The 17,275-nt window shown below is 41.3% G+C and overlaps 1 protein-coding gene across 1 annotated transcript in view; it reads right to left on the bottom strand.

Moving 5' to 3' along the window:
• usp12b (ubiquitin specific peptidase 12b) overlaps window positions 1-16,709 on the bottom strand; it is a 26,384-nt gene extending 9,675 nt beyond the window's left edge. Inside the window, exons 1-8 of the mRNA XM_063469448.1 lie at window positions 16,563-16,709; window positions 11,513-11,593; window positions 11,208-11,291; window positions 10,275-10,404; window positions 9,433-9,728; window positions 8,302-8,378; window positions 8,120-8,203; window positions 5,460-5,657 (exon numbers count right to left, since the gene is read on the bottom strand). Coding sequence (XP_063325518.1) covers window positions 5,460-5,657; window positions 8,120-8,203; window positions 8,302-8,378; window positions 9,433-9,728; window positions 10,275-10,404; window positions 11,208-11,291; window positions 11,513-11,593; window positions 16,563-16,610 — 998 coding nt within the window. The 5' untranslated portion in view covers window positions 16,611-16,709. The remainder of the gene's footprint in view (window positions 1-5,459; window positions 5,658-8,119; window positions 8,204-8,301; window positions 8,379-9,432; window positions 9,729-10,274; window positions 10,405-11,207; window positions 11,292-11,512; window positions 11,594-16,562) is intronic.
• Window positions 16,710-17,275: the final 566 nt, after the last annotated feature.

Genomic DNA, 17,275 nt, shown 5'->3' with positions numbered 1-17,275 from the left:
GGGTCATTCTGTGTTAAACACAACAGCTGGAAAGGTTTTGAATGAATTCTGATAAAACTTTGTGGGGGTGTCGAGCAGGGTTATGTTAACAATCCATTACAATTCAGCTTACATCCACTAAAGTCTTCAAGGTCAACGTAATGATTTATTGGTGGAAAACTGACAAAAAGCCTGATAACTTGTAAGTGTGCTGTTTTTTTGTCAACATTTAAAAAACAAAATGCAACATTTGACCTCTGACCTCTCCTTCAAGGTCAATAGATTGACCTTCAGACCAAACTGATAATAAAGAAAGAACTGATAATAAAATTAGATCTATTTAAAACTATAGTATTACCTGTTGACTAAGTATTGTCAAGAGAATAAGCTCTCTAATTTGAAAAATGTGTAGTCTAAGAACATTATCTATTACCTAATCCTACATAAACTCCTATGATCCTATAAATAATGTAAATTTTAAAGAAATTCTTCTTCTTCTTCCTCTTCGCAAAGTCAGTCAGAGATGGATTATTTTTTAAAAACTGGAAGAAAAATCATTTATTGTGAAAATGTTTTGCTGTTTTTTGTTGTTTCACGTTGTCAAAAGAGACCAAAACATTGGTGATGAACTGACTGTGATGAACTGTGTTGTGTGTGGATGTGAACATCCACACACAACACAGCATGAGGCAGTCTTTGTGTTTATCCATGACGCCTGTCCTCCTGAGGAAAGCTCCGGTGTTAGATTACATCAAACTCATCTGCAGGAGGAACATAGTCGAGTGACTAATGACTCGCACATGCTCGCTTACACATCAGCTGAGGTCAACTCATCGGCCGACCGGACTTAGCGAGCCAATGGACACTAATTCAAACAACGAGCGGCCAGAGGCAAACCGCAGCAATGCAGTGTTTACAGGGACACATGGACTTATTTCCTCTTTATATCTTTATCCAATAAATATCTGATGAATGAGTTAATGAGCAAAGTTTTTTTCTAATTAAAAAAAAAACTAATAACTTTAGGAATATCCCCTCTATGTCCTCTGAAACAGAATCAAGAGACAAATTACTTAAAACCAGATGTTTCCAAACATATTTCCATATCCTTTTATTTAGTGCATAATTGAAGGTTTAAAAGAACTTTCTGTAAAATTTAAAACTGTTAAAAAAACTCCAAAGTCAATTAAAACTATCATAAAAATGTGAGTAAACAGCAGCTGTGACTCAACACAAAAATATCTGTGTACTGTGTTGCAAAGATATCGACTGAAGACTGGACTTTGGGGCAACGCCAATTTCAACCACAAGATGGCACAGTGAGTTACTTAGCTGATTTTTATGCACATTGGCAGCTTAAAAAGTAAAGCTTCTTGAGAGAAAGAATATCTCAAATTAAATAGCAGCGTGTTATGTGTAAACATCTACTGATATGCTGCCCCCTGGAGGTGAATTGCTAATTAAATTTTGCTGTTAACAGAAAACCCAAGCCTCAACACATTAGATCAGGTACATACAGTCAATAAAGCTGATGTGGGTAGTACAAATTATAAATGTTTTACATTTTAACATCTGACATGTAACACTACCGTAATACTACCAAGTGCATTTAACGTGATTGACCACATCACAGCTACCATAATGAGATGCATCAGTGTTTGAAGTCGTGTTTTGAAGCCTTGAGATGAGCGTTTCCGTGGTCGCCATCTCGGTCTTTTAAAATTTGGCGTAATGAACTGCATGGTGGCATGGTGGTTAGCACTGTTGCCGCACAGCAAGAAGGTCCTGAGTTCAGGCTGAGGTCTTTCTGTGTGGATTTTGCGTGTTCTCCCCATGTTTGCGTGGGTTCTCCCCAGGTACTCCCAAAGACATGCAGTTTGTGGGGATAGGTTAATTGATCAATCTAAATTGCCCATAGGTGTGAATGTGAGTGTGAATGGTTGTCTGTCTCTATGTGTTAGCCCTATGACAGACTGGCGACCTGTCCAGGGTGTACCCCAGCTCTCGCCCTATGACAGCTGGGACAGGCTTCAGCGCCCCCTGCGACCTTGAAGGATAAATGGAAGTGAATGGATGGATTAATTGCACGTGTGATGACTAATAATCCTATTTTTCTTAAATTTAAAATGACCAAAATTATCAAAAAGTAACCTTCATATTTTATCCACTATGACCTGAAAATGAGTGTTTACAGAGGTCAGGGCTGAGAGCAGTTTCTTCAACTGCAATTGAAAAAAATGTTTAAACATTCTCTTTTATACCATCAGTATAACGTCTGGGTCATTGAAAGACAGAAAACAGCGAGGATTTAATGAGTGACAGAGGAAAAAAACAAAAACAAAACCTTTCTGGTTATTTTACATGCAAAAGCCCAATCACATTATTCACTGGACACACCCTCACAAAAACACGGTGGGATGATGATAAAGGCCGGCTTAAGAAAGGTTACAAAACTGAAATGAAGCCTTATTTCCATCTGGTTCATAAGTAGAGTTCACATCATAAGAAAGATCTGGAAACTGAAATGTCAGCAGTTTGTTGGAGCAAAATAAAACCCAAAAACCCCCAAAACCGAACAGACGCCTCAGATTAACGCCCTCTAATCGGTTATGTTGTCTTTTACACGTCTTTTTGTGATTGTGTTAATATTTTTGAGCTTAGTCGTACACCGCTATCTTTAGGGTCACTTTCCTTCTCTCTGTGTTTACCACCTGTCTTTGGTTGGTTCCACTTTTACTTTGATATTGGTTTTTGTTGACCATGACCAATTTAAGATGACGTAGCAGCAAAATCAGCCTCGTGTGCCTTCTTATGCTCGTCTGCGGTTCAAACCCCTCGAGTCTCCATTTCAACTCGTGTTGGAAATCCAGACTTCAAACTACATACCAGTTAAATCGTGTTGATAGGCCAAATAAAACCAGACTTATAAATAAATTAACAGAACGTTTTTACCTGAATTTTCAAAGGAAGGTGCTCGCAAGCAGAAAGTTCTTGCAAGCAAATAAAACAAACAAACAAACAAAACCATGATGTCCTAGAGCTGGGCGATAGAACGATAACGATATGTATTGCGAAATAACTTTTTCTCGATAGAAAAATTAAACTATTGCGATAGGCCTCATCTCTCTTGTCCTCTTAAAAAAAAAAAAAAAAAGAACAACCAATCCAAATTAAGTAGCACAGAGCCGAACCAATCACAGCCGCAGCGTCACGTCACGTGACTTGTTACGTACAGCACAAGTGCCAAGGCGCACATGTGTATTTGTTTTTGCAGCCGGCCTGCCCAGATAATGGAGGAAATGAGTTTGCCGACTAGAGAAAAATCAACCGAGAGCGTGAGCGAAGGTTACCGAAGAAAAAACCGATGATGGTTCCAATGCTGGAGAGATTGTCGAACGGAAGGGCCATAGAAGTTCCGTAGTGTGAAGGTATTTCGGCTATTTCAAGTCTGACAAAAAACAGAGTAGCGCGCACTGTAAATTGTGCCTAAAGCAAGTCTGGAAATACAATAAACCGGTGCATGCTCAATCTCTGACTGAGGCTACGTCCACACGTACACGGGTATTTTTGAAAACGGAGATTTTCCGTTTTCATTTTAAAAAATAATCCCGTCCACACGTAAACGCAGAAATGAAGGAAAACGCTGCTAGGAACATGCCAAAGCAACAGGTGGCGATACATTCCTAACCGTGTAGAAATGTTGGCCAATCAGAAGTCTAGAAGCCTCGGTGGGAAATAGTAAACAAAGATGGGGCGTAGAAGCAGAACTGAGTCGTATTTGTGGAGGGACAGTAACTGTGTGTGTATATGTAAGCATTTAAACACTGCAGAGAGTACAATTAACAGTAACAGTATAGTAGAAATTCATTTCCCCTAAACAATAACGTGGGGCACAGTGTGACGTCAAAAAAAATGCGCACACCTTTGACGCTGCGTTTTCTCAGTTTTTCTCGTCCACACGTAAATGCAAAAACGGAGTTTTCAAAAATATCCACCCTGGCAGGCATTTTTAGAAATCTCCGTTTTCAGTGACCGAAAACGCCGTTTACATGTGGACGAAAGGTGCAAACGCATAGAAAAATCTGCGTTTTCAAAAATACCCGGGTACGTGTGGACGTAGCCTGAAAGCGCTAATTCGTCATTCGGCTTTTGTCAGACTAAAGTCACTGTTAAAACTGTTTGAAAAGCTAAGCTATACAACAAGGAGAGATTGAGAATTTCCTTTTAGTTCTCAGTTTATTTGATATTGACAAAAGTTAGTCAATTTTGTCTGTTCTTCTGTAAAACAAACTAAGATTTATTTTTAGAATTAATATTTTGTTTCTAAGTGGAATTGACACAACCTGTTTTGTTTGTTCTATTTTGAAACTTAAACGTTCTATTTTGAAACTTAAACGCTTTAGCGGCTGCCTTTTGTGTAGTTTGCAATATTTGCCTTTATTTATCTGAAAAAGTCTCATGTTCCTTAAGTACATCTACACTGTTGAACTTATTATGGGAAATAAATATTTAAATCAAAACAAGCTGCAGATTATTTCACATTTTACTTGTGAGCAACGGCACATTTAAATCTTACAAATATAGTTATTTGGCTTATATCGTGATATATATCGTTATCGGCTGAAATGAAAAAAAAACATATCGTGATATGAAAAAATCTTATATCGCCCAGCTCTATGATGTCCTGATAAAACTTGTTTTCCTATTAGTGGAAAAATACACCATGTCAACCAATCTGAAAATTTATATGGCAACACGCATTTGATTACTGAGGAAGACGGGAAGGGTGTGAAAGACAAAGCAATATCACCAGCGAGTTTAAAGATTTGTGACATTTCGCATGTTTTTAGTGTGTAGTGTAGATGTTTCGGGTTTTTGTCACAGTTGCTGCCAAAAAGCCTCCAAAGACTGATTGCAATGCAATTGCTAAACCCTGAAGGTGTCAGGCCTGTGATGTGGCCCTCGGTTTGTGGGTGGACAGGAACTATTTTTTGGAGTGCCACAAACAATTTTAGCCTTTTTCACTAATGCCTACTCAGCTCAGCTCAGCTCAACTTGACTTGGTTTTGGTTGTTTAATCGTTTAAATAATAAGACCAAGCTAGGCAAGGTAAACTGTTTTTTAAGGGGTAATACAACGACCAATCACATGCTTGACCTCATGGGGTTAGGTTGGGGGAGGGGCACTATTTATATGCAATATAGAAACACTTAAAACTCTGATAACTATTAAATGGTTTTATAATCATTCAGCAAATTACTCACATATAATGTGAACAATGTCTGCTTCTCGGACTGTTATGAAGACTAAATGACTCATTTCAACAAGACTGTTTACAAGTTTGATCTGCTCATTTTTAACCATACAACACAAACTAGACTAGTTTGTGCTCTACTGCACGTCTTCCACTTATGCAGCTGCAAACATTCATATCAAGTTCAAGACAAAAAATTAAAGTGAAATAAAACAATAAACTCTACCTGCCACAGTGCACGACGACAGCCACCAGGTCGTACAAACGATCTGGGTTGGTTGCGTCCCCGGACGTGTTGAAGAGGCGGAGCTCCAGGGGGAAGACGACACGATAGGACAGTTTGGTGTAGCGGTGCAGCTGGTCCATGTATTTAAAGCGCTTTAGGTGGAGGGCGAGGATCATGGGTAGCTTCTTTACCCTCATCCTGAGTGAGAGAGACGAGAGAAATATTGATTAAAAAAATAAATAAATAAAAAAAAATAAAAATAAAAATAAAAAAAATAAATATATATATATATATATATATATATATATATATATATATATATATATATATATATATTTCAGAGCAGAAAAATCTTCATCTTTGAAGACTGAATTGTGGATGGGAAAAAAAAAAAAAAAAAAAAGAACCTTTTCATTTCGAAATTACAAAAAGCAGAAACACAAAAAGACGCGCAGTACGATCGATCTTTCCCCGACAAAAACCGAGAGGCTGAAAGCTTTCCACACCAGTCCACAGACCTCCTGTCAGGAACGAGGAGCACGTTTTGTGTTCCTCCCCCTAATTTGGGAGAACCTTTTTGGTTTGTGCTGCTCTGCATTAATGCATGCTGCAGACGCTGGTGTCGGCATGGGCCTTTCAAGCTAATGGATGGTGCTTGGTGCACTTAGCGGGCTCTCAAAAACATTTGCTGGTACGTATTTAAAAACAAAAAAAACAAAAAAAACAAACACGTGGCGCTGTATGACGGACGCCATCGCGAGCAGAGAAGAAGAAAAAAAGAAACTCATATCAAAGGGCAACACTGACAGAGGGACGTCCAGCTGCTGTTCAGTAGTTAATAATAGACTTCGCATTAGACTGACGCCCATGACGAACTTCTCAGAATGTAACAGGAAGGCAATGGTTGCTATAGCAACATCAGATGTGGTTTCAGGGGTACCGTCTAATGGAACAAATTTGTCCGCTCAGAGAAACTTTCAAGTGGTTGTACTGCACTTACAGCTGTGTGACAGTTACAGGCTGTGATAACCGCTCCTACAGTGCGTTCCACATGCACTCACGCAGTCTTTTAATCTGTTTCTGCAAAGCACTACAGACCTGCACTGTCAGCGCCAGGTTTATCAAAACTCAAACATCAGTATTCATGGAAAACCAGTGTTTGGTCATCGTGCAGTGACACGGCAGCTGCTCTGAACCGAGTCAGCTGATAAAACGCACGAGCTCATGCTTCAGCGATGATAGACTGATATAACTCTGATGGAATAAAAACAAGAAAGTGACTCATCTTAGATTTTTAATAAACAAATTAAAGTTTATTTAAAGACTTATGACTGTCTGATATGTTTCAATTTTACGTGTAACAAAACCTCAAGCATGCCCCCAACAGCTTCTGATTATGCCTAAAGGTGCTTCTACCACCACTAAGAATATATAACTAATTAAAATGTAAATTTTAATTCAGTTATGGCTCCCAACATCAAGTTGGTTTTGTGGTTTCTAGAGATGTGCTTTTATCTCTTCTTTAACCCTATAACTGCACCATGTTTGATACGTGAGCTTGTGAGACCGCTTTATCATCAGTGCTGGGTTTATTTCAGAGCTTAGCCAAGATGGAAAGTCTAGTAATGAGTGACAAACGTAGCTTTTCTTAAAAGTTCAACAAATGCGTGGCGTTTCAAAAGCTGCAATTATGATTTTCTGTCAGACTCGACCACCTCAGCGAGAGTTTTCCAAGTCAACAAAATGCTTTATGTACTTTAGTCGCCCCAGATTGTGTACAAAAACAGAAGAAAAAAAAATTACAGCGAAATCTTGGATATGCTTAACACACGCACTCAGGACACACTGAACTGCATAGTGACTGCTCGCAGTGACCAGAGTGCCTGTCACACTCATAATCTACAAAAAAAAAAAAAAAAAATGCAAGTAGGATTTTTTGCACAACCACGACACAAGCCCACACACACACTCTCTCTGAGTGCATCGCTGACACGCTCGCTAGCCGTGCTCCACATGACATGAAGCGCAAACGGTGGCTGGAAATAGCTGACACGGTTATACGGTGGAAAAGCAGGAGGTTAAAAATTATGCTTTTGTCACTGGAAATAATGCTGTGCCACTAATATTTACTGTAATGCTGCTGCTGCTGCTGGCACCTGATGGCAACAGTTTCAGACTCCGACGTCGGCAGCATGTCGTCTATGGCAGCAGCTCATTGATAAAGGATGTAAAATGCCCTTCAGTTACTTACATTCAGAAATGCTGCTGCCTGTGAGCAGCAATAGCTGACAAAATGTTCAGTATTTTCATCCTGCATCATCAGAAATGCCATCAATGTTCATTTACTTCACAATAAATTAAAGAAATACATTTTTGGCACTTGTTTTTAATTTAGGGGCCGTCAGAGACCTTTTCATACTGGATTATATTGTTTACAGTAGCTTCTCTTCACCATCTGAAAACCTGCTGAGACCAGCAGATCCTACAGCATGAAATGTATGCATTTAACAATCAGGGGGGAAAAGCCTTTGTGAAAGAGCTCCCTGGTAAGAGCTCTGTGTGCTATCTGAAGGTCAGGTAACAGAACTAGTTTAAGGGCAGCAAAAACAAAAGGTGATGAAAGAAAATCAGAAAAGTCGCATGATGATGATGTCACTCACCTTTTCTGGGCTTCCTGTTTGCTGCGACACTGCTCGCAATAATACTTGTATTCACTGCATAACGTCTCTGTGTTACTGAAGCCCCTGATGAGCAGAAACAAACGCCGTCACTAAGATCAGCCAGCATCATTTAATCGTTCTTTTATTTATTTATTTTTTGACCTCTAATAAATTCGGCGTACCTGAGACAGTGCGTGATCGACGTGTTCTGCTCCACATCCACAGACAGATCCAGGAAGTCCTCGTCTTTGCTGCTCACCTGATAGAAGCAAAAGGCGAACGCACAAGGTCACATGGTGTGTCGTTATGACAACGGCATTAATGACCTGATCAGTTAAACGAGCAATGTGGAATATGAAGATCAAAATAAATACTCAAGTGTTTAACAAACAGACTTTACCTGTAGTCAAGTCTAGAGGGCTGTACTATGAAGTCAGATTAATGGCTTACTGAAAGCTGGGTCGAGGCTAAAGTCAGAGTTTTCTGTGTTACGAGAGGCTCTTCTTTAATATGGGCAAGTTGTCAGTCTGTACCTTACTGAAATCACTGATTGAACCACAACTTGTGCACTGCCAGTTTGCAGTCGTCAGAAATAAACAGCAGCACAGAGTGTGCTCGGTGATAAAATATTTAACTTCAAAAGTTTATTTTGCCCCTCTGTGTGCTAATCTCATTTGCAATGCTGTTGCATTCTTCTGTTTTGTGTTCTTTGGAGATTAGACATCATTTTATAGTCATCTGATCATGTCTCTGACTGGAGGACATGACACTCAGAGGGATTGTTTTGTGCAGAAGAAGAGTGATATAACCTGGGAAGGGTTCCTTTCTACATGAGCCCACAGGAAGCCCTGCTTTAACACAGAAATTTGATAACCCCCATCGTCATACTTCTTCACACCATCATCATCTCTGACTGGGGTTTCAGGTTTTAGAGAACCAGATAACTCAAAGAAAGCCTGACTTTGAACTTGGTAAATTAAGAAGAAGATTTGCTGAGACTGATTTTGGTGCTACTGCCAGCTAGAGGCAGTCACAGATACACAAGACATGGGCCTTCACAAACACTCCAGAATACACACTCTGTGTTTGACAAGGGAACAATCAGAGAACAGTCTGGACTTCCTGGAAAACGCAACTATACTATAGCAATGGATGAGAGGGCCGTTCCTCCATAGACTTTAATTGAACTGACAGCCTTTCTGGAACACGAGGAGTCGCCCCCTGGTGACCATTAAAAAGAATGCAGGTTTAAAGCCACGCCCATCTTCTTATACTTGTCTGCAGTTCAAACTCCGAGTACTCGAGCCACTCACAGCTTCACAGTTGAGGCAGCGCGTCTCGTTGGTCAGCGTTCCTTGGAAGATCTCGTGCACCCAGGTCTGCTGCGTCTCCTTCCCTCCTTCCCCTTCTCCACCTCCTCCTCCTGATTCGCTACCGCCTCCTCCTACTCCCCCTCCTCCTCCGCCCACTCCTCCACCTCCATTCTGCACCAGCTTTCCGTTCTGCTGCCGCTCCTGGCTCTTCTCCTCCTGGAGAAGGTCAGCGATGGTGTTGAGAAGGTAGTTGAGGAATTCGTGGGCGTCCTGCTGCATGTAGTTGTCAAACAGCTCTGAGAGGAACAAAATAAAAATAGCAAGCAGAACGAAACATAAATAGAAAACATAAAGATATATAGAGGCGTGAGAATAGAGAAGTGGAAAGAGGAATATAGGAAATAACGGACGTGAGAAGAAAAGAGAACAAAGAATAAAGAGCAATCAGCTTGCTGGCAATGAGAAATATAGCCAATTAGGAGCCTGTCGTCTTCTCCTACATCTGCTTTCCCCTTCAGGATCTGGCTGACAATTATATTTCTTCAGCTGCGATAACCCTCCCCTTCCTCTCATTCTTTTCCTTTCCCCACTCCATCTGCCTCATCCCCTTTCTCCCCCGCCAGCCTCAGCTGTGCTCGTCAATAGTGAGAGGAAGTGGGGTTAAAACAAGCGACTGACGGAGGAAAGTCTCCGATTTTACTTCTACTTTTTTTTCTTATTTCGTACACAAGCAGCAGCTGCACAATCTGGCAGAGCTGCAGAGTCGAAGTGTTTGACCTCAATGAATATTCACTTCTGAAAAAAAGGAAAAACAAAGTTCAGCATCATGCTGAGTCACTTACCATTTTCCTTTCTCAGCCGTGAGATGAATTTCTTGGGCGGGATAACGCCGACTTTCTTCTTCTGTGTGGCGATGCTGTTGAACAGGTCAGCCAAGCAGGTGAGCAGGGACTCTTTACGGCGAGGCTGCACCTGAAGAGAAGAAGAAGAAGACGGAGATAGTCAACGTTACGCTGTAAAAGCCTCAGCAACTCAGAGATAGTTTAACATTATCTTATCGTGCTACACTAGCCTGAACCTTGATACTTGATCTAATCTATGGAAGTCATGTTACGTGAACTATAGCAAAGAAAATAATGAGCAATGACAGGGTTACAGGTAAGTCAACAGATACTTCGAAGCCACAATGAATCGTCAGTTAATCTAAATCTTAACGTAAGAAGGCAGGCTTCTTCTTATAAAACCTGCAAATGTTCAGTGAAAACATAAAAACTCAGTCTGCACTCATGAGGGCACTCATTGCTTGCGTCACATCTTTTTGCAATAGAGGACTCGACTCAACTGTTTGAATTCATGTTATGGTCCTACATAAAATCAAGGCTGTGGAGCCCCGGTGTAATTTTGCAGTTTGATAGCCGTCCTACAGCAACTAAGTCAATATTTGTAAAGGAAGGCTTCTAAGTAATCCAGATCCAAATAAAAATGAGTTAAAATAAGCTCAAATTAGCACATTCAAACAGGAAGTTGTGCTAAAAAACAGGCACTTGAGGCTATCAAATGGCTATAATGGTATACAAGATGAAAACCTATGAGAACCATTGCACCACAAACCAAGCACCAGATTTGGCTCAATTTAAACATCTGCTTTTTATGAAAACTTAAACGTGCAACTCTCTAATACAACCCAGTCTTTCATATCAATATGGCATTTAGCTGTGTTTGCATTCTGTCAGGGCACCAGGTTTTATCTCAACAGTTCGTCTCTCATTACTTACCTTGTACGCCAGCACCTTCTCCCTGAACGGTCGACAGAAATACAGAGCCTGCAGCACTGAGTTACAGTAGCAGGTGTTTCCAAACTAGAAAGAAAAAAGGAACAGAGAGAAGGCCAGGGGATTTAGAGGAGGGCAGGTTTTCTGCTCGTTTACACCAAATAAGGCACGGCAGTACTAAAGAAGTGGCCTGACAACTAAACATCCGGTGTGAATCTTCAAACAGACGGAACATGATTAGTAGCTGCTGGCTGTGCTCTGCAGTCTGCAGCAGGTAAACAGGTGCACGGCCACCACTAGATACTTACATTAACCAAGCCAAAGTAGTGTTCATTTACGGGAAACTGTTCCGGTCCAATCTCCTTTTCCAAGGCAGAGGCATTGGCGCCCTGCAAGAAAAGAATTAAAACAAGGAAAAGAATGACTGTTTTATTTTATTTATTTTTTCCTGAACATTTTCATATTATTTTGGATGTGTAACAACTTGCAGTCAGTGTTTTTGTTTTAATGAAAAATGATCCATTAAAACCTTCCTTTGTCCTAATTTCCTCCTCAAAGTTTCCAGTTTTTCCTGCTTTGTTTTCTCTCTGCTCTGCTGGACTTTCAGCCATCTGCTTGCTGCAGCTGTGTTTCTCACTTCACATCCTCGGTTTCTGCATTTTATTTTCCTCTGCACACTGACGAGCCCCATTAATCACTTCTACATATATGTAACCGTTTAAAAACATGCTGAAAAGCAATTTTATTGATACCCAAAATGTGAAAGCTGACTAAAGTGAGTGCAACACATTCCATCAATCTAGAGGGATAGTGTTGCATGACTTGAACATAACCTGCTGCGGTCCAGTTTATGTGTTCAGCATTAGTTACCATGGCGATCTAGCCAGGTAAAAAGAGAAGATGCCTTCTTGACACTGAGAACTCTGGACTTTAGGCTCAAAGACACAGACACATCACCACAATTATTCCCAATGTGTGCAAAAAGTTAGCAGTCTCGTTTCCTCTGAAGTATTTGTTACACAGACTGGGCCGCCCAGGTCGTCAAAGCAACTTTTATTCATCAAGATAGCAGTCTTATTTTATTGCCATCAGTTTGTGACTGAACAGGGGCGAGTTGACCCTTGGATTGATTGTGTCACAGCTGCTCAAAGCTTACTGTCAGTTAAACTAGTGCAAACGAGTCCAATCAGAACGTCACAGATTTAAGGCAGAAATTTAAAACATTTTTAAAAATCCCTCCACGAATTGTGACGTAGCTTCTGCAACGACAACTTAACCACAAAAATTACACAAGCTCATGGCAGCATAACCAGAACAAAACCAGCTGCAAACTGGTCGAGTCAAACCCACTACTGCAAAGAAACATGGTGCACATGAGCTGCGCTCACTGGCACAGCTGAATCAGGCTGACTGCTGTGTTTGTCAATTAGACAGCAATTATTCGCAGACTCAGTCGGTCTGAGAGTGACTGCCTGAATCTGACTGTGACTGTTTGGAGACAAGTTGCCTAAAACCAGGAGACCTGCTGTGCAACTGCTCTGTGACTGAAAGTGGTGACCCGCAAGCTGAGGGTGTTCCACACCTCTGGTCGCTATAACTGTTTTCAACTGCTGAGCAACCACCGATTTCTATTGTTGCAACGAGGCTGTAGTCCTGTTTTTATAGCTCTAACGTGACTGAAACATTAGTTCCACTCTGCTTTCAAAGTCTTCAGACAAGAACAGCACAATTAATCAAATTTGAACCCCCATCGTCATCAGGCCATAACTGGACCCTACAGAGGTCACACAGGTAGTCTAATTCCTCCAGGACGGCCATTGCGAGGAAGGTTTGTTGCAACAGAATGAGCACTTCCAGAGCTACAAAATGACCTCCAGCAGGACACTGGTGTGAATGTCTCTCACCAAACAATCAGAAACAGACTTCATGAGGGTGGCCTGAGAGCCTGACGTCCTTACAAACCTCTACCACACCACAGTTTTCTGTAGGTTGATCCTGATGTGGCATCCTTTCATTCCTCACACATTACTCAGTCCATATCATATTATAGATATTCAACATTTTTCCCCCTGTTGAGAGCTGAGCTGTTTTCTTAGCAGAGCATTTTGCTTCTATACTTCCACTCAGGGCAAGCCTGCAAAGACTTGCCCTGAGTGGAAGTTTAAAGTAACACAACATAAAGTGAAAGCACTGCCCTGTTGATTTTGTTTTGTGTTTGAGCTGCAGTAGAATAAATGTTTTTTAAAAGAGAGAAGCACTGCATTTATGTGAAGTGCATTTTGACAGATTCGTAGCACAGCGTGGATGTGAAAGCAGGGCTGTGTTTACGTGACAGTGCAATAAAAACACTTCTGAATAACACTGACATATAACCCTGCAGTCCTGCTAGAAACTGAGGATTAAATTACACCAGCAGGGAGAAACAGTGCGAGGCGAGGGGTATGATGATGACGATGATGAAGATGGTGATGCTGCTAACACTTTGTAAAGTCACAGACAAACACGACCTCCGAGTAGCACGGGGCTGTAAACAAAAACAAGCTCACTGATCTCAGAAAGGCAAACAAAGACGACAGCAGCCATCTGCGTGCAGAGTGAGACGGTCTAAGCGTGCTCTGAAATCACACATTTTAATTAACTCATGCTTTCTTTTTATTTGGTTTATGCCGATTCTGAAACGAGCTGCACTTCCTGAACTGGTGGAAATGAAAGTTGAAGTGAAGTCGGGGCAGCACGAAAGGCTGCTAGAAAACAGCGCGAGTGGAAACTCTTAAGTGGCTGTTTTGTCAGACACCGATCGGGTTTGTTAATCATGACGATCGGTCGGAAGGATGCTAGGAAAGCATTAGTCTGTCTGCCCTTTTCCTGCCCCCGTGCTCCGAAATAACTCGAGTCCACGAGACGCGTCTGCTGCGTTTTAAAAGAAAATGAAGCTTTTTTCCTTTATTTCTGCTGGACAAGCACATAGTGGGAGGAAACCAGGCGAGGCAAAGATCAGATGTTATTCAAGTAACATGATTAGGATTTTTTTTTTAATCTTTCCAGCTCAAAATTAGTGTTTGAGTGGTGACCAGGCATGTAAGCATGACTGATCGGAATTAAACTTTGGGAATGAGTGTGTAATAACGTGTTTAAGAGACGTTAGCTATCTGCTCCCATCTTTTCTTATGAAGCGTGATAACTAGACTCGTTTCTTCTCTCTATCCTCAAAGTTCTGAATACACTTTTAAGGTGGTTTAAGGTGGACCAGGGTCACGTACTACCAAACAGTGCAACAATCCGAGTAACGTTATTTAACATTACCCTGTTAAATAAGAACTACTGACAAGTCAGCAGACGGTCATGGCATACCTGTTGATCTTTAATCTCGAACTATCTGTTACCATAGTGATGTACGCAAACCCAGGGTTAACCCTGACGCTGCCTGGTTAAGCCCAACTCTGTAAACTTTGAGGATAACTTCTGAGGAATTCCATTTCACAAATAACTATTTTATATAATTTCATGTTTGAGGTTTTATTTTAATTGAAATCTCAATAAACTAAACTGAAACTTTACAGTTTGGTTCAGTTATTACTAACCCTGTTTGTTGGCCTGAGATAATGATTTACACTGAGGTTTTAGGCTTCGTCGCGTTGAGCTTAGCTGCGTGCATGTTCATGCGTGTTACTAGTCTACGCAACTGCCATGGATTGGACAGGATTTTTTTTTTTTTTTTAAATCTCACACCATATTATCAGTTCAGTTAAGGTTAGATTAAATAATTATTTTTCTTTTGAAATTTCCCGATACTCTGGCCACATAGTGCTACTCTCAGCTGCTCCCTTATTCACAATTAGGCCTCTGTAGCCTTGCGTGTTAATTTGGCTGATTTTTTTCCCCCCTCAATGGACGCACAACCACAGAGGGGGATTTATGGTCCCTCTTTGGATCAAACCAGAGGATCTTTTGCTTGTCAGGTGAATGTGTAAACAACTAGTAATTTAAGCTTCTACTTTTAAAAATACAAATCCACCTTCAATGGAAGCAAAGGCAGTTTGTTTCAAAGATGCACTTCACTGCTCTGTTGTGGAAACACCAACGCTCTAAACCCTGCAAAGGTCCACTGCCTCACACGTCAAAGGCAGGCGAACGCTTGAATTCGGCCGTGCCCCGCTGTGGCTTGTGCACCTTTTGTTTGTGGCTTTCGCACTTTCCATACGACCAAATCAACTTTCTGTGAAAACAAGCACCATCCGGCCAGCACCTCGTAGCCCGCAAAGGTAGCAGAGACGAATCAAACTATTTATTTTGTAGATGCTGGGCTGTTACAAAACACTGGATAAGAGCTTACACACGGGAACAACAAATGAATGACAAGGACTGCAGCAGGCTTCTCCAAAGCATCTGCATCACCATCTGTCCTCCTCTGAAAGTTGCAGCACATGCAAACAGGACAAGTTACAGTCAGAGGTTAAGCTTGAAGCAAACACAGAGCTGGTCACATTAACAGGAAACCAGGCAGTGTTAATGTCTCACGTTTTCACCTTCAGCTTCTCTTTAACGAGTGGAGTGTGTCTGGGGAAATCTTATTTAACTCCTTACAAGGCATTACATGTGCAAACGTAAACATGGCTCCAGATCTGATAAAGAGGGAGGTATAAAAAAAACCCACAAAAATAAAATGCACAGTCACACCCAACAACTTTGGTTTCCTTTAAACTGTCCGGACTCTTCTGCCCTGCTGAAGGCTTCTTTATTTTATTTTATTTTTTTATAGAAGTAAAGCCAAACTATTAGCAGGTCCACGGTGGGGGTTGGGGGGCATCCAGGGTGTATCCCATGACAGGAACTGCAGGAAATTTTCCACCAGTTACACATGAACAGGCAGCAGTCAGCTGGCTGAGCTGTTTACATCCGCCCATTGTCTGCCTATCACACCTTTGACTTACATACGCAATGGTGCAACAACAACTTTGTCATTTTGAAAGCCCGTAAATTTTATCCAGACGAGTCCAGAGACTGCTGCCGTGAGAGCTAGCATGCTAGGCTAGCTAGTTTTCGCCCTTCTCCGCGTAAACAAACCGAGGCTGGCTGTTAAAACACGCTTTGTTTCCCCGTGAAGCTCCTCTCCTCTTTCCACACAGAGGTGCAGGATAAACACTGGTGAACTGATGCTCCTCGCAGGCTCTACAACTTTCCCGAGAAACCCTGACTGACTGATGTTTTTTTCTTCTTTTAATTATGTTGTCCTGTCTGTGAGGTTAGCGAACAGGCTAGCGGAGCAGCTACTAGCCTAGCGTCCCTGGGAGGGGGGACCGGACAGAGGCACAGCGCATTCACGCCCCGCGGATAAAACCACCGGATTCGGCTTCTTACCATCGTACAAATCGAGGCGATCTTTCGGACTGTCATCAGTATTTCCATCCGTAAGCTGCCATGTTGGACCGAACCCCGATGGTGAAATAATCAGAGCCGCTGCGGCTGCAGAGTTCCGAAAGAGCTTTCTGCCCCTGTTTGATAAACCTGTCAGAGTACACGAACCGACAGAGGGCGCTTCCGGGGAGGGGGTGGATTTTCAAAATAAAATGGCTTAACGTATTCTTCACTATTAAGCAGATTTACAGGTGTGGTCAAAAGTTTTATTTTGTTCTTGGGCATGAATTTCACTGGCCATTTGAAAGCTTTAAGTAATGTCCTTTAGAGCTTTTCTCTTTCCTATCATTGTACAGTAGTAGCTGGCTATCAAGTTAGCTAGCTGCTAGACTCTATTGAGGGAAAATGAGGACAGTAGTAGGAGGATAAAAAAATAGTACAGTCTACTAGAAATAACCACCATAGTTAGTAAAAGTAAGAGTGCCACAGGTACATAGCAGGGGCTTTATGCTGTGAGAGGGAGCGAAAATTGTATTTATAATAAAAACAAATAGAATAGTAAGACTGAGATTGTGCTAGATACTAGTGCAAATTGCATTCATAATAATATAAAATGATTGTTTATTAATTATATGTAGGAGCAGCAGGATGAGACAGTGGTTAGCACTCTTGACTCACAGCAAGGTGCTGGGTTCAAATCCACCATCTTTCTGTGT

Source organism: Pelmatolapia mariae, linkage group LG3_W (genome assembly GCF_036321145.2).
Source record: "Pelmatolapia mariae isolate MD_Pm_ZW linkage group LG3_W, Pm_UMD_F_2, whole genome shotgun sequence".
NCBI lineage: Eukaryota > Metazoa > Chordata > Actinopteri > Cichliformes > Cichlidae > Pelmatolapia > Pelmatolapia mariae.
The sequence above is the reverse complement of the archived record's forward strand: the minus strand, read 5'-3'. Positions and strand labels throughout refer to the sequence as shown.